Source organism: Grampus griseus (assembly GCF_964374135.1).
Source record: "Grampus griseus genome assembly, chromosome: 10".
NCBI classification, from domain to species: Eukaryota; Metazoa; Chordata; class Mammalia; order Artiodactyla; family Delphinidae; genus Grampus; species Grampus griseus.
In genome coordinates, this window is record NC_139004.1 from 36,959,025 (window position 1) to 36,976,583 (window position 17,559).

The following is a 17,559-nucleotide window of genomic DNA, read 5'->3' on the forward strand; positions in this document are numbered from 1 at the left end:
AGGCAGGTATGTGACTGCGTGCACAGATGAGGAAACTGAGGTTAAGTAGCTTGTGCAAGGTCACAGAATTACCATGTGGCTGTGTGGAGATTCTAGTTTGAATGGATCTGAGGCCAGAGCTCAGGCTGTTTTTCCTCGGTCACGTAGCTTAAGAGGGACAGTTATTACAATAATTAATAATAACAAAACTGCAAATAGCTCCAGGAAGGAGAGCTCTTTAAGCCACGTGAAAATTGCCTTTTAGACCTTGCTGAGGTTGCCTGGCAGGGAGACAGTGCACGGGAGTGAGGAACAGGATTTGAAAGGGGAGATGGGCGAGTGCCAGGGGCTGGATGCCAAGGTCCCTCTCCTTTCCTGGGATTACTTCTGCCTGTTAGGACAGGGAGCAGGGCAGGGAGAGATGGGAAGCCCTCCAGTCCTCTTCAGCTGTTCCTTTGAGAGCACCCCTGATGAAGCTGGGGGTAGGAAATGGGAGAGTGAGGATGTGAGGGGCGCTGCTGGTGGGGATTTGGGAGACCCTGGATTTTAGTAATGCAGGCACCTCTGAATGGTCTCCGACTTCAGAGTTCAGTTTTGGTGCTCCTGGCAAGCTGGGTGACCCTGGCACACCTCAGCCCCAGCTGTCTTGCCTGTACAATGAGGCAATGTCTACCTCCCAGCATTGATACGTAGGGTGAACAGGGTGTCATAGGTTAAGTACACAACAAAGGATTTGGTGCCGATTATATCCACGGTTAATGTGGCCCCCTCCCACCCTCTTTGCCTGCTTGGGGTTAACCAGATGTTTGGTGTTAAAGTGCTCCATGGAGAAATAGGGTGCATCTGGAGGGCCCCTCAAGCTTCGGGGTCTCTCCAGCCTCTTCAGGATTCCTGTTTCTCCCTGATAGTGGTTTACCTGTCCCCAGTCTGCTCTCCTCAATGAAGGCTATACAACAGAGAGGTGGACCCTGATGGGCGAGGACATGAAGGTGCTCGAGGTCCTGATCAAGCCCAGCAGTAGGGAGCAGGGAGGGGAGAACATGGGGATTCCCTAGAAGCCACCTTATTCTCCACAGGGCTTTTGTGAGCATTTATTGTATGCCAGACACTTAAATGCAAGTTAGTATGTGCCAGACACTGTTCTGTTTTGCATATATGAACTCCATTAATTCTCAGAAAACCTGTAGGAGAGAGGGACTGTTATTACTCCCACCTTACAGATGGGGATACTGATGCATAGAGAGGCTAAGTGAGGTCATACAGCTAAGGGGTAGAGCTGGGTTTTGGACCCAGCATTGAAGATCCAAGCAATGTGCTCATCACCACCAACTTTTTGTCAGAGGTTGGAGGGATGCTTAGGGAGGCTTGTTGCAAAGAAGTTAAACCATATTTTTGGGGACTTCCCTGGTGGTCCAGCGGTTAAGAATCCACCTTCTAATTCAGGGGACGCGGGTTCCATCCCTGGTCGGAGAACTAAGATCCCACATGCCCCGGGGCAACTAATCCTTTGCGCCACAACTACTGAGCCCGCACACCATAACTAGAGAGCCCACGCATCACAACGAAGAGCCCTCACGCTCTGAGTCTGTGCACCACAACTACAGAGAAGCCCGTGCACCGCAACTAAGACCCGACGCAGCCAAAAATAAATAAATTAATTAAAAAAAAAACCCAAAACAAACAAACGAAAAACCCCCATATTTCCTTAGCCTTTGAACCTCAGGAAGCTCTTTGGGAATATGATGAAAATTCTGCAAAAAAAAGAATGCATCCATATGGACCAATATGCCACATTTTGCTTATAGTTTCAGGGGGATCCATGGACCTCTAGGGACCGCCAGTCCAGGAAAAGCTGAGATGAGTGTTCTTGGTGTGTTTCCTTTTATTCTATAGCCAGAGTCATTTGCTAGTAAATCCACGGAGCGTGTATGGGCTTCGTTTAGAGACGACCTGAATGTGTGATAATCAGTTCACTGAGTAATTTAGCACAGGAGGGACTGTGTCTCCCCGCTCGGACTTCCTGAGGCACGGCTGTGTCTCTTCTCAGACTGGGACGCCCTGAGGGCAGGGCTGTGTCTCCCCTCAGACTTTTGCTCCCTGAAGGGAGGGCTGTATTCCCCCTCAGAGTAGGCCTCCTAAAGGCAAGGCTGTTTTCTCCCTCTCAGACTGAGGCTCCCTGAGGGTAGGATTGTGTTTTCACAGACTGGGGCTCCATAAGGGTCAGGCTGTGTCTCCCCTCAAAGTGGGACTCCCTGAGGCAGGACTGCGTCTCCTCTCAGACCGGGGCTACCCGAGGACGGGGCTGTGTCTCCCCTCAGACCGGGGCTTCCCGAGGACGGGGCTGTGTCTCCCCTCAAACCGGGGCTCCCCGGGGGCGGGGCTGTGTCTCCCCTCAGACCGGGGCTCCCGGGGGCAGGGCTGCGTCTCCCCTCAGACCGGGGCTCCCCGGGGGCGAGGCTGTGTCTCCCCTCAGACCGGGGCTACCCGAGGACGGGGCTGTGTCTCCCCTCAGACCGGGGCTCCCCGGGGGCGGGGCTGTGTCTCCCCTCAGACTGGGGCTCCCGGGGGCAGGGCTGCGTCTCCCCTCAGACCGGGGCTCCCCGGGGGCGAGGCTGTGTCTCCCCTCAGACCGGGGCTTCCCGAGGACGGGGCTGTGTCTCCCCTCAGACCGGGGCTCCCTGAGGACAGGGCTGTGTCTCCCCTCAGACTAGGGCTCGCTGAAGACAGGGCTGTTCTCCCCTCAGACCGGGGCTCCCCGGGGGCGGGGCTGTGTCTCCCCTCAGACTGGGGCCCCCGGGGGCGGGGCTGCGTCTCCCGTCAGACCGGGGCTACCTGAGGACGGGGCTGTGTCTCCCCTCAGACTAGGGCTCGCTGAGGACAGGGCTGTTCTCCCCTCAGACCGGGGCTCCCCGGGGGCGGGGCTGTGTCTCCCCTCAGACCGGGGCTCCCCGGGGGCGGGGCTGTGTCTCCCCTCAGACCGGGGCTTCCCGAGGACAGGGCTGTGTCTCCCCTCAGACTAGGGCTCCCTGAGGACAGGGCTGTTCTCCCCTCAGACCGGGGCTCCCCGGGGGCGGGGCTGTGTCTCCCCTCAGACCAGGGCTACCTGAGGACGGGGCTGTGTCTCCCCTCAAACTAGGGCTCGCTGAGGACAGGGCTGTTCTCCCCTCAGACCGGGGCTCCCCGGGGGCGGGGCTGTGTCTCCCCTCAGACCGGGGCTTCCCGAGGACGGGGCTGTGACTCCCCTCAGACTGGGGCCCCCTGAGGGCGGGGCCGTGTTTCCCCTCAGACCGGGGGCGCCCTGAGGACAGGGCTGTGTCTCCCCTCAGACTAGGGCTCGCTGAGGACAGGGCTGTTCTCCCCTCAGACCGGGGCTCCCCGGGGGCGGGGCCGCCTCTCACCTCAGACCGGGGCTACCTGAGGACAAGGCTGGGTCTCCCCTCAGGCTGCAGCTCCCTGATGGCATTGCTGTTTTTCCTCTGACAAGATTCCCTGAGCGGAGGGCTGCATCTCTTCCTGTTTCTGACTGGAGAGCCCCAGCTTGTATTCTGACTCTTGTAAGCTTCTCATTGCGAAGGTGTCACCCTCAGGCCCTGTCCTTTAGCACCAGGCAGGAGTTCTCACTTCAGCCTTTCCAGTGCTTTCTGTCTTTGCTGGGGTCTTCTCAACGCCCAGTGCATGGTCGTTCTTCCTGCAACCGTTTTTGAAATGATTTTGGGGGGGAGAGCAGTGAGGAAAAGAGCATTTTGCTCTGCTCCCTGATCTTGATTTAAGGAACAAAAGAAGCCAAGCTTTAGGCTGTCACTAGGACATCTGAAGAATTTTATGCTTTTTTTGGGGGAAAAATACATTTGCCTGTTGGAAAAAAGTCTCTTTGAGCTCTCCAAAGAAAGATAGTGGAGAAAAGCACTTATGGTCTGGTCTCTCTGTGTCCTTGCGGTTTGAGCCCTGCTTTGCGTTGGAAGACCTGGTTTTTTACCCCTTGGCTTCTTACTGGCTCTGTGCCTGTGGGCAAGTCACTCACCATCTCTGAGCCTTGGAGTCCTCAGTGGATCAACCCAACAGGGCACTGGGAGTGTATGTGATGGGATGGGCTTCCTGGGACCTGTAAGGAGAAGTGGCTTGTGTCACCTGTCCCGTCTCTCCATTGTCACCACGTGAGCCTGAGCACCCACCAGGAGAATGACCGCTCCGCTCAGCACCCGGCCGATGAGGAAGACTCACCTGTGTGATGCGCCTCACTCTGTCCAAGTGCTCCACAGCAGTCCTAAGGGAGGAACTGTGTTCTAACTCCACTTTACAGGTGGGGAAACTGAGGCACAGGAAGGCAAGTAACTTGTCCAGAGGTGGGATGTGAACCCAGCTTATCTGACTGCAGTCCATATACTTAACCATTAGGCTCTACAGCTAAGAGGAAGTATAGGGGCCGGCCCTGAGCATGACCATGTTGGGAGACAAGGGGCTTGCTCACCCATTGGCCATTCCTTTTGGTTTTCCTTCATCCATCCAATTTGCCAGGACCCTGCTCTGAGTCAGGTGCTAGGCTGGCCTGGAGCAGAGTTGGGGACCCTGCCCCGTGTGAGAGACAGAGGCACCCCTGATTTTGCAGTCCAGGGTGTGCTGAGTATGGTAACGGGTCCTATAAGTCAAAGGATGGCACAGTACAGGCCAGAGAGAGCTCAGAGGAAATGGTTGTTGGTCAGTGTCTGTCCAAGGAAGGCAGAATTGAGGAGAATGAACAGGAATGGTTCTGGAAGGATGGTAAGGATGATCTCAGCAGAGTAGGGGGAAGAGGGTTTGCATTATCTTCAGGTGCCATAGCCAGGATGACCCATGCCACGTGGCTCAGTGAGAGTCCGGAGGGTCACTGGGCAGGGAGCCACCGAAGCTAGGTGGCTGGGTTCTATTTCTTAGTCCAGCTGTGTGCCTCTCGCCCAGGCAGGTCCCATCTGCTTCTCTTTCAAGATAAGACCCCATATCTGTATCTCTCTCTCTTTCTGTCAATCTCTCCCTCTCTCTTTCTCTTTCTCTCTCTCTCTCTCTCTCTCTTACACACACACACACACACACACACACACACGGTCTCACTCTCTTTCTCACTAGCTTAGACATGACTGAACCTGAGTTCCAGAACTAAACTTGGAGGAGGCACAGACCTTGGAGAAGTCAATTGCCTTCTCTCCGAGTCTCACACTCCTGATTTATAAAGGAATTAGAAAAGGTGACCTCTGAGGTTCCTTCCAGATTGAACATTCTAGAATTTTATGTAATTATAGAATTTCATTACAGAATTCAAAGATAAACTTCAGCACTTGCTTTAGTAGGAGTCCCCCTCACCCCGCCCCCTCTTCCTCCATCCCCCAACCCTCTGTATTACTTTCCAGCTCCTCACCGCATCTCAAGTTCCACCACTGTAGAGGCATCTTTGGAATTTAGGCATTTTGTCCTTTGTTTAAATCAAGACAGACACTCCTGCCCCGAATCCTAGCACACTACAGGAGGGGAGGGTCAGCCCAGGTCCAGGTCAGCCCATCTCGGTGTGGATGAGCATATATCAAATTGGTATCTTACCTGTAGCTCCTGCTGCCTACTTTTCAGAGCTGCCTGTGTATCATTTCATCTGATGCTCACGGCAGTGGGCTGGGAGGTTTATCAGAAGGTTTCCAAAGGGACAGCCGCTGGGAGCAGGTCTGAGAGAGGGGTGATGGAGGCCAGCAGAAGGGTCCTGTGCCTTTGGGTCATAGAGGGCTAGCAGGGTAGCTGCCTCTGGGGAGAGGACCCTGAATGAAGAGACTGGAGCAGAGGATGGGAATCTGGTCGGGGACCAGAGCTGGTATGATTGATGAGCACCATCTGGGACCTCCCCGGGTAGCAGAGGATGCCGTATCCTGGCACCAGGCTGCTGTTGCATCTATCTGTCTGTTGGTTGGTCTTTGGCTCCCACCTCAGAGTGGGGAGCATGGGTGGTGGGGTTGACTGTGGGTCAAGTTGTCCAGACAGGCTGTCACTGCTGATGGCTTCAGTGATGGTGACTTAGGGTGAGGTCTCCTTCTAGACCTTTCTGGCTTTGCCACTGCTTGTGCAGCATGGCTACTCCCTGCCCCTCCCTGGACCTCAGTTTCCCCCTCCTCAAGGAGAAGGTGGAACAGATGATCCTGAGGGGCCCATCCAGCTCTGATATTTGGAGTTGGCTGGCAGGAAGCCACATAGCCTAGTGTTTCTCCTCTCTGGGGAAAGGGTGCAAGGGACATCGGGCCCCGTGGGGGAGTAGGGGAGTGGAGGAGGGGACGAGAAGACCCCCGGGGACATCTGGGAGGCAAGTGGGACATGGGTAAGATGGTTGGCAAGGGCAGAGCTTGACCTTAGGACAGTGTATGAAGGAGTCAGTAGCTCCAACAGGTGGGAGGGCTCACAGGAAGCCCCTTCAGCAAATAAAGCCCTTGCTCGAGTCAACAAGGGTCTTCAATGAGTGGGTCTCCCGGTGGGCACCTCTGGGAGGCTGTGTGAAGCACAGCTCAGAGCTGTCCCGGGGGGGACAGGGCATTTATCCTCCAACTCCTGCCCGTCACTGGCTGCCGTGGGGAGTGTAAACTTCCTGGTATTTGCAGCCCTGCCTCCCCGAGAAAGCCCTTGGAAGAGAAGTAGGAGGAAACTGTGGGTGTGTACAGGAACTAGGAGGGCTGAAGGGGTAGGGCCGAGCATCAGCAACCTTCAGAGCTGGCACTCTTCTCTCTATTGTACAGATGAGGAAACAGACTCAGAGAGGTTAAGTCACTTCCCAGCCAGAGACCAAGTTTTCTTTGAGCCATGTTGCTTCCTGACAGCAGTGGGTCACTGTGGAGTGAGGGACACCAGATGTGCAGGAGATGCCCTTGCCTGATCTCCCTATGATCTCCCATCTGTGAGATGGGATAATGCTTACCCAGTACTGATCTTGCAGGACAGAGTGAGAATTGGGAGCTAATATTTGCAGAACGCTTAGCGCAGTGCCTGGGGTTCAGTGAGTAGGAGCCACGATTGCACAGAGGCAGGGAAGGAGGGGCTCCGCTCCTGTTGTGAGAGCTCTCTGCCTCCAAACATTGTGTCCATCATTTTTTGTTTGTTTGTTTTTTTGGCCACGCTGTGTGGCTTGCAAAATCTTAGTTCCCCAACCAGGGATTGAACCTGGGACTCTGGGAATAAGAGCGCGGAGCCCTAACCACTGGACCACCAGGGAATTCCCAGTCATCTTGCTGCATGAGTTCACATCTAATTGTTAGGACCATGTGTTAGCTCTGGCCTTGACCACAAAAGGACCCTGTTCAAATGAGTCTGCATCCCCTGGGAGGTATCATTCATTAATCCACTGGCACAGGTGAGATGATTGAATAAACTGGCTGTAAGTAGAGCCCTGAGAGAATGGTACATTAGTGGCTTGATTTCACTTTATTTTTTCAGAGACAGAGAAGTGGTAAAAGGAGAATTTCTAGAACAATTTCTACAACATTGGGCAGATTGTGTTTTGGCCCAAGAGCAAGGGGCTGTGGGATCCAGGGCACCAGGGTCCACAGGAGTGTGTGTTGGTGGCAGGGGGTGAGAAGCAGGAAGCACCACACACCCTAGGAGCTGAGCTGAGGAACCTCTGGGGCCCAGCCAGCTCCAATGACCCCTAATAAACTGTGCTGAAGGAGCCTCCTGCTTCCCATTTGCCTGAAGCCAGGCCCGAGGCAGCCTCTGGATCTCAGTAACAGCCTGAATCCCCTGAGATCCTTGGGCTGTGCTAACTCCTGCTCTCTCCCCCTCTTTCAGGAACCTTTTGGACAAAGACATGTTCTCCAAGTCTGACCCATGTAAGTCCTGCACTGACAGTAATAACAGTAACAACAACAGCAACGGCATTGTTTTATTTTTTTCTTTTCCATGATAGTTTATTCCAAGATATTGAATATACTTCCCTGTGCTATACAGTAGGACCTTGTTGTTTAACTATTTTATATATAGTATTAATTCCAAACTTCTAATTTATCCCTCCCCCCTACCTTTCCCCTTTGGTAACCATAAGTTTGTTTTCTATATCTGTGAGTCTATTTCTGCTTTGTAAATAAGTTCATTTGTATCACTTTTTAGATTCTACACATAAATGATATCATATGATAGTTCTCTTTCTCTGTCTGACTTACTTCACTTAGTATGATAATCTCTAGGTCCATCCATGTTGCTGCAAATGGCATTATTTCATTCTTTTTGTGGCTAATATTCCACCATATATGTGTACCACATCTTCTTTATCCATTCATCTGTCCATGGACATTTAGGTTGCTTCCATGCCTTGGCTATTGTAACTAGTGCTGCTATGAACATTGGGGTGCATGTATCTTTTCAAATTAGAGTTTTCTCCAGATGTATGCCCAGGAGTGGGATTGCTGGATCGTATGGTAGCTCTATTTTTAGTTTTTTGGGTTTTGTTTTTTGTTTTTTTTTTTGCCGTATGCGGGCTTCTCACTGCCGTGGCCTCTCCCGCCACGGAGCACAGGCTCTGGACGTGCAGGCCCAGCAGACATGGCTCACGAGCCCAACCGCTCCGCGGCATGCGGGACCCTCCCGGACCGGGGCACGAACCCGCATCCCCTGCATCGGCAGGCAGACCCCCAACCACTGAGCCACCAGGGAAGCCCTATTTTTAGTTTTTTAAGGCACCTCCATATTGTTTTCCATATTGGCTGCACCAATTTACATTCCCACCAACAGTGTAGAAGTATTCCCTTTCCTCCACACCCTCTCCAGCATTTCTTCTTTGTAGACTTTTTGATGATGGCCATTCTGACTGGTGTGAGGTGATACCTCATTGTAGTTTTGATTTGCATTTCTCTAATAATTAGCGATGTTGAGCCTCTTTTCATGTGTCTATTGACCATCTGTATGTCTTCTCTGGAGAAATGTCTATTTAGGTCTTCTGCCCATTTTTTGATTGAGTTGTTTGCTTTTTCTGTTATTGAGCTGTATGAGCTGTTTGTATATTTGGAAATTAAGCCCTGTTGGTCGCATCATTTGCAAATCTTTTCTCCCAGTCTGTATGTAGGCTGTCTTTTTGTTTTGTTTATAGTTTCCTTTGCTACAACGGTATTATGACTACTACAGTAGCCAACACAGGAGCCTGTACTGAGTGCTCACTATGTACTAGGCATCGTTCCCAGTACATCAAGGCTATCTAATGTTTCACAGATACTGTCTGGAGAAAGAAAACTTGGAGGTCTGACCCTTCCCAGCCCCCGTACTTGTGAAGCCTCAACGCAACCAAGTGGGCAGGGAGGGCTCAGAAGGTCTCAGCCCCAGGGAAACCAGTGCATTTAAGATCCCCAAATATCTGTGGCCTAGGGGGATGAGCACTGATTTTGGAGCCCAGGGTTCTAGCCCTAAGCAATGCTGCTCAAGTATATGACCTCAGACAACTCATTGGCCTCCTCTGATCCTCAGTTTCCCCATCAGGGAAGTGGGGCTGATGATAATAATAGGCCCCATGAGGCCACCTTGGGCTCTAAAGGGACAAGCGGGTTTCAGATGCTCTCTCCTGCCACACCTCTGCCACTCAGTCCTCCGTCATGCACACCTGTCTACCTGCCTCACACTTTACACTTGCTCTAGCCTAGATGTGAGTGACCCCGGCCCTCCTCCCAAAGGGTGCCCCTCCCAGACACACCTATGTTCTGGGCCCCCTCCTCCAAGCCGACCCCACCCAGACCCAACACTGCTACCCAGGCCGTAGTGTCCTAAGGCGCCTGACCCTCCAGGGCCCTCCGCATCTGGGGCCCGCACCTTCCTCTTGGCCTGGGCTGTTAACCCTTTTTTCTCTCCTCTCCTCACAGTATGCGTCATGTATACTCAAGGGATGGAGAACAAGCAGTGGCGGGAGGTAGGTACAGCCCCTCTCCCACCGTGGAAACATCAGCCTGTTCCTGATTGTCTGTCTGTCTGTTCATCTAACTCTGCAGTCATCCCACCTGATGTGTTTCCAACTTGAGCATCTAAACCCCCGTGAAGGATAGTAAGGCGTGCAGAGTGTTGTCCTTGCTGATGCAAGAAGAGACTAAAGGTGGAGAGAAAGTTCCTGTCCTCAGGGAGCCCCAGTCTGAGGGGGGAGACAGGGAGTCCAGGCCCACCAAGATCATGACCAGAGACATGGGTACAGCCTCTAGCACCATGTCTCAGCCAGAGCAGCCTTCCCGTGGTTTTTGACTCATGTGAGTGAGTGTGGCTTTAGTTAGCTGATTCTCCTGCTCAGAAACGTTTGGTGACTCCCCTCTTCTTTGACTCAAGTCTCAGCTGCTTAGTCTGACTTCCAAGCTCTGCCATACCTCAGGATGGCCCGCTTTTCCAGCCTTGTCTCAATTCCATTGTCCCCACCAGAGGCCTTTTGCCCCTTGTGATAGGGTGTTTAAGGAGAGGGCAGACTTGAAGTGCTCGCTCTTAAGAATCACAGACACTTTTAGCGGGTGGCTGCTAGATACCTTCAGTCTATTCCCCACCCAAAAGCCAGGGGAATCCTATTAAAACCCAAGTCAAATTCTGTCCCTCCTCTGTTCAGAACCATCCGGTAGCTCCCATCTTGCAAAACTAAAGTCTCTGTGGTGACCCAACAGGCCCTACAGGATCTGACTTCCTTTACCTGACTGACCCATTCCCTCCTGCTCATCCCCTCCATCACTCCACTCCAGCCACACCTGCCTCTTCCTGCCTCAGGACCTTTGTACTTGCTGTTCCTTCTTCCTGGAATGCTCTTTCCCCAGATGTTCACGTGGCCCCTCCACAGTTCCCTCAGATCTTGGCTCAGACATCACCCTATCAAGGTCTTCCCTTGGCTACCCCATCTAACATTTCAGCCTCTCCACCCTTTCCTGCTTAGTTTTGCCTCCTTATCACTTTTCACCATAAGCCATAAACGGTACTCTGGTTTACTTATTTATCTTGTTTGTCATGTGTCAGCTCCATGAGGGCAAGGATTTTCATCTGTCATTAACTCTTACATTTTGAGCACCTGGAAAGATGCCCAGCACACAGTAGGTGTTAATAAATGGCTGTTGAAGGAATGACTGGATTAGGAAAAGGAGCCAGGTGACAGAGGCTGGCAAGGATGTGGCAGCTGTTGTCTCATTCCCGTCTCTGCTTCCTTCTTCCCTTAGACCTACTGTGCCAGCTGGTTTTCAGGTGCAGAGAATAAAAGGGGGAACTGGTCAAGGGGGAGGGTCCTTGCAGCCCCTGGCTCCTGTCTGAACAAAGAAGGAGCAGACCTCCTTACTCTTAGAGAAGAGGATCTGGCCAAGCAAGGATGAGGTCAAAGTCTGGGAGGTGAAGAATGTTTTCTTCCAGGGTTGAGGAGGTGGGGGTGAATTTACTGGACTCAGAGCTGAAGGGAGTTTCCCGTGACCTTCATAGCTGTGCTCATTCCTCCTGGTGATCAGAAGAGGCCCAAGGATGGGACGAGAGGGAATTTGACCTTGGCAGCCCTATCCATGCCCTTCTCTACCCAGACCTGGGAGGGAGGCCCAGGGGCTCTGGATAGAGACTCAGCTTGGTGTCTCCACTGAGAGAGGGAAGTACCAATGACTAATGGAACAGAGGCAGCTCCAAAGAGCAGAAGGACACAGGTCCAGACCCCAGGGCCTGCGGAAAGGGAAGGAAGAGGAGTGGTGCGTGAGATGACCAAAGCCAAGAGCCCACAGGGGCGGTGGTCCCAGGTGACTTGATGAGAATGAGAACGACCAGTAAAGCTTCAGTAACTCAGACTTCAGAAACGAACCTCCCCTTCCTCGTTGGTGGACTGACTGGAGCATCACCTGCCCTGCTCCCTGATCTGCCCTCCCTCAGGCTTGGCAGAAGCAAGCGGCCAAAGGGAATGAATTTTATCCATAAAATGTGTGGGAAATATTTCCGCAGGGGCTGGGCTAAAGTTGACTTTTTCTCCCTCTCCAATACTCTAAGCCAATTAAAGTGTAAACCAGATTGCTGGGGAAATGTTTAGCTTAAAGGAACTAATTACTTTTGAGACCTTTTGGCCGAGCTTCATAGAGAACAGTAATGTCCTAACGTCTCGGTGATTCATTCAGGAAAGTCTGGAAGGGCTCTTCAGAAGGGTGCTGCTCCATGAACCCTTAATTACATCCTGTAATGAGACTTGTCTCATTTGGGTCAGGGCCCACGTTGCATCTTTTTTTTTTTTTTTGGTTATGCCTTGCGGCATGCGGGATCTGAGTTCCCCAACCAGAGATTGAACCCATGCCCACTGCAGTGGAAGTGCAGAGTCTTAACCACTGGACTGCCAGGGAAATCCCCATGTTGCATCTTGTTATCACACACACTGCAGGGTGGAGCAGAGGAATGGGTGATAGGCCTTGGAATCAGATACACCTGTGCTTTCACTTCTGGCTCCAGCCCTTTCTGGAACAAGTTACTTTTTTTTTAAATTAATTTATTTTTTTCCCATTAATTAATTAATTTATTTATTTTTGACTGTGTTGGGTCTTCACTGCTGCGCACAGGCTTTCTCTAGTTGCGGTGAGCGGGGGCTGCTCTTTGTTGCGGTGTGTGGGCTTCTCATTGCCGTGGCTTCTCTTGCTGTGGAGCATGGGCTCTAGACACGTGGGCTTCAGTAGTTGTGGCATGCAGGCTCTGTAGTTGTGGTGCGTGGGCTTAGTTGCTCCACATCATGTGGGATCTTCCTGGACCAGGGCTCGAACCCGTGTCCCCTGCATTGGCAGGCGGATTCTTAACCACTGAGCCACCAGGGGAGTCCCTGTTTTTTTTAATCACAGTGTTTATTTATTTATTTTTCTTTATTTCTTTATTTTTTGGCTGCATAGGGTCTTAGTTGTGGCACTTGGGATCTTCATTGAGACATGCAGGATCTCTTGTTGCGGTGTGTGGGTTCTTTGCTGTGGCGTGTGGGCTCCAGAGCAAGTGGGCTCTGTAGTTTGCGGCACGTGGGCTCTCTCGTTGAGGTGCGTGAACTCAGTAGTTGTGGTGTGTGGGCTTTGTTGCCCCAGGGCATGTGGGATCTTCCTTCCCAGACCAGGGCTCGAACCCACGTCCTCTGCATTGGAAGACGGATTCTTTACCACTGGACCACCGGGGAAGTCCCCTGGAACAAGTTGCTTTTAACCTCTGTGTTTCCACATATGTAATACGGGGGTAACGCCTACCTTGTAGGCCTGTGGTGAGGGCAAAGCAAGATGATGGATATAACATACCTGCTGTGTAGTCATTGTCTGGTAAATATCATCGTACAACATCATCCAGAGTGTTCGGGCCTTACTGGTCTCTCCCCCACTTCAGTCAATATTTACAACAGTAAGCATTCTTGAGATGGGGCGGGGGGAAGAGGGAGATAAGCCGAAAGAAAAGTGTTTCACCAAAAGCGCAAGCTGGAACTAGGGAGTTTGCAGCCTAGAAGGGGAGATTCCCATGCATGAATGATGCTAACAGAGGATGTGATGAGAGGTATTGATGAGAATAGAATGGGAGTTCAGAGGAGAGAAAATTACAGCCAGAATGTCATTTGGATTTTTCAGTGGAATTTGAACCTCAACACCAGCCATCTGGCTAAGGGATGCATGATGTGGAGCAGAGGAGAATGTGGGTTGGAAGGAACTTCAGGGCTCAGCTGGTTCACCCTCCTCATCCTATAGAGGAGCAGGATTGGCCTCATGTGTTGGAATCAGGGTGCTGGACCCCAGTGCAGTGGCAGCGTCCACTTGGAGGAGCTGAGTCGATCTGGGTTTCAGTGAAGCCGGGGGGCATACACAAGGGCCCAGCATCAAAGATGGTGGTGAGGGCTTCCCTGGTGGCGCAGTGGTTAAGAATCCACCTGCCAATTCAGGGGACGTGGGTTTGAGCCCTGGTCTGAGAAGATTCCCACATGCCGTGGAGCCACTAAGCCCGTGTGCCACAATTACTGAGCTTGTGCTCTAGAGCCCGCAAGCCACAACTACTGAGCCCACGTGCCACAACTACTGAAGCCCGTGTGCCTAGAACCTGTGCTCCGCAACAAGAGAAGCCACTGCAATGAGAAGCCTGCGCACCGCAGCGAAGAGTAGCCCCCGCTTGCTGCAACTAGAGAAAGCCCGCACACAGCAACAAAGACCCAACGCAGCCTAAATAAATAAATAGATAGATAAATAAATAGATAAGTAAATTTGTAAAAAAAAAGATGGTGGTGAAAGCAAAGGCATGGAGGTGGCTGGAGTAAGCAGGCCAGTCCAGGTCCTGCAGAGTTGGGAGATATAATACAGGGCTAATTATAAAGGAGTGGGTGGGGTTCAGGGAAACCAACATGGGCTGGTGAATCACAGGGGCTGGGGACAGTGGGACTACTCCAGGCCTGAGGAGGTGAGGGGTGGGGGTGGTTCCTGGAACCCCAAGGGAGCTTGTCTACAGGAGCAGGGGCCCTCAGTGGAGGGACATGGTCAGCCTGGGCAACCTCACTCTCTCCCCACCCTCTGCTCTCCTGCCTTCACCTCCCATTGGTGGAACCCCACTGGAAGACTTAGAGTGGGGGGCGGCTGTTGATCCAGTCCACACTGGATCCCGGGCATAGAGCAGGGTGGGGAATGGCTGGAAGTAGATCCAGAGGGCCAACGGAGACCATCCAAAACAGAGGGTGAGCAGATGAGTGAGGCTGGTGTTCAGGGTGTGAGGCTGGTAAGATACAGGGAGAGGCAGCTGAAGGGAGCTCCTGACTCTCAGGCTGAGGACTGCTGGGGTCATAGGGTCAGAATGTCAGAGAGGAGACTGACCCCATTTACAAGAGACCGTCAGCGCCATGCCCAGCCTTCAGGGGTGACGGTGGCAGAGCTCTGTTGCATGGGCTACCCCTGGGACACAGGCTTCAAGCTATTTCTGTAGGAGGAAAGATACCCTCAAACATATCAAGGCCCTACTTTGCCTGATTCTTTGTGTGACCTGCAGAGGAAAGTATCAGGAAGGGAGAGTTTAAAGAATAATCCAGATCCATCTCTATGGAACTGTCCCTGGGATGGAAACCTGTTTTTCCTAGTAAACATGAACCCATTCCCATGGCTCCACCTGCTAGTTCATTGCAAAAAGTCTCTCTGTTAGTGGAATCTTGGCCAAGAGATACTCATTCCATGGCCGGAGGGAGTCAAGTGCAAGCACAGCAGTTTCCCTAGGCAGGGTCTCCCATGTTTGCATAAGACCACAGAAGGATGAAAGCTGCTCTCGCAGCCCCTGGCTGCCTGGTTTCAGCTGATTTTAACCGTTTGGGTCATTGTAATGCCTTCTGAGAAAGCTCCGTCTTCCCATCACCTAAATCTGTCACTGCACTTTGTGAAAATTGACTCAAGATGTAATTTTAGCCCAGGAAATCGACCACTATTTGCATCAAGGCTTACTAAGCCCTTCTGCATGTCCCAGGAGAGGCAGGATGGCCAGGTAGGAGGAGTCCCAGAAACTCTGTCACTAGGAAGAGGGAGCTGTGCTTGGTTCCCCATTTGAAAAGTGTAGGGGTGCAGCAAATAATAATAATAATAATGAATTTCACATTGGGAATTCCTTGGCAGTCCAGTGGTTAGGACTCCATGATTTCATTGACGAGGGTGAGGGTTCAATCCCCGGTTGGGGAAATAAGATCCCACAAGCCCCACAGCCAAAAAAAAGAAAAAAGAAAAAAAAAGAAAAGTGTAGAGGTGATCCCTGCCCCTCCCTTGCCAGGTGGCTGTCCAGGCTGAGGGCCCTTCAGAAAGGAGGAGATGGGTATCATGGAATCTTAGGGTGTCCCGCTGATCAACCCACACCACCTGCAGAGCATGTGGCCCCAGCCGCCACGCCCACATGTCCCTGCCTGAGCGCTCAGTCTATTTTTGAGCAACCTCAGCCTGCTGAACATCTTAACACCAGCTGGGAATGACAGTTCATCTCTGAATATTCGGGATGATCTTCCTCGGAGCATCTTGACATGAGCCTCCACATAAATTTGGCTCAACTTACTGTGTGCTGGGAGATGAATGCTGGGGACACAAAGGGTGACCAGACACTATCTACAGCCAGAGCTCACTTTCAATTCAGGGAGGTAACAAAAACAACAATAACTGCAATAGTAATGCTAATAGCAAACATATCTAACAGTGATGTACCAGGCACTGTTCTAAAAAGCATTTACTGTAGTAACTCATTTGATCCTCACAACAAACCTGTGAAGGAGGTAGCAGCAGCATTATTACTGTTATTATTATTATTGGCCTCATTTAACAAAACAGGAAACTGAAGCACAGAGTGGTTAATGTGAAAGTAGTTTCTAGAACATGACGTCAGAACTATAATAGAGTTATACATAAAGGGCATAATTCCACTCGTTCCTAATTCCACACTCCTTAGATGTGCAAGTAAGTTGATTTTCTCATTCACATATTCTTTATTTTTTAAAAAAAATTTATTTCTTTAATTTATTTATTTTTGGCTGTGTTGGGTCTTCGTTGCTGTGCGAGGGCTTTTTCTAATTGCAGCAAGCAGGGGCTACTCTTCGTTGCAGTGCACGGGCTTCTCATTGCAGCAGCTTCTCTTGTTGTGGAGCACAGGCTCTAGGTGCGTGGGCTTCAGTAGTTGTGGCATGCAGGCTCAGTAGTTGTGGCTCGCGGGCTCTAGAGCGCAGGCTCAGTAGTTGTGGCTCACAGGCTTAGTTGCTCTGCGGCATGTGGGATCTTCCCAGACCAGGGCTCAAACCTGTGTCCCCTGCATTGGCAGGCAGATTCTTAATCACTGTGCCACCAGGGAAGTCCCCCACATATTCTTTCAATGTTTGAGGACAGCTCACATGGCCCTGTTAGTACGCTTTGGGGCAGACCTAGAATGTGACCATTTCTATCAAGAGTTCCTCTTTATATAACTGTCTCTTGTCCCTTTGCTAATCTGGGCACACTCCCTGGAACACACATCCATTTGTCAATGTTCTTCCCAAAGTGTGTGTCCTGCACCATTCCCTTCTCCAGCTCAGAGCATCGTGGGCTGGCTCCCTCCTCACAGGGGCTTGGACTAGACAATCATGCATTCTGTGTGTTTGTTTCCAAGGGTTATATATCTATCGACATTACCTAGAATTCCACTGGCCTTTTTGTCAGGTGCCTTCGACTTACTTCATATTGAGTTTGGGGGCTCCTGTATCCTCCTCAAACAAGCTGCTATCCAAACAGAATTCCTCCAGCTCAGATTTGGCAATTGAGTTTTTGAATCTAAATGTGAAATTTTACATTTATCTCTGTTACATGTCATTTGGCAGATTCAGTCTGTTGTTATGGTCTGTGAAGATCATGTTGAATTATGGTTGTGCCTCCTGGTCCTGGGTCAGGGGCAGTCATTGTCCACGCGAGTGATAGGGGTTGAACGGGATGGAGTGCTGTGGTCCTCCACTAGAAACCTTTTCCCAGATTGATCTCAGTTACCTAGTTGACCTTTGGGGAGTGCTGTTCAGCCACCTAGGATCTGCATAACTTTGTTATAACCCATCTCGTATTTCTGCGTCTGGTCCCTAAGGACGTCATGAATAACAGTCAAATACCTTGTCAGATGACGCCCTGAACTTGATGCCCATCCCAGCTCTGA

General features: G+C 51.4%; 1 protein-coding gene across 4 annotated transcripts in view; it reads left to right on the forward strand.

Annotated features, from left to right (window-relative positions):
• Positions 1 to 17,559, forward strand: part of CPNE5 (copine 5) — a gene marked incomplete at both ends in the record, with an annotated part of 89,748 nt that overhangs the window by 6,868 nt on the left and 65,321 nt on the right. For 3 of the 4 annotated variants that reach the window (XM_082663582.1, XM_082663583.1, XM_082663584.1), the window contains 2 exons: positions 7,765 to 7,805; positions 9,819 to 9,865. In XM_082663582.1, coding sequence (XP_082519708.1) covers positions 7,765 to 7,805; positions 9,819 to 9,865 — 88 coding nt within the window. Of the gene's footprint in view, positions 1 to 7,764; positions 7,806 to 9,818; positions 9,923 to 17,559 lie in introns of all 4 variants that reach the window. The other variant, XM_082663581.1, reaches the window with a different exon arrangement.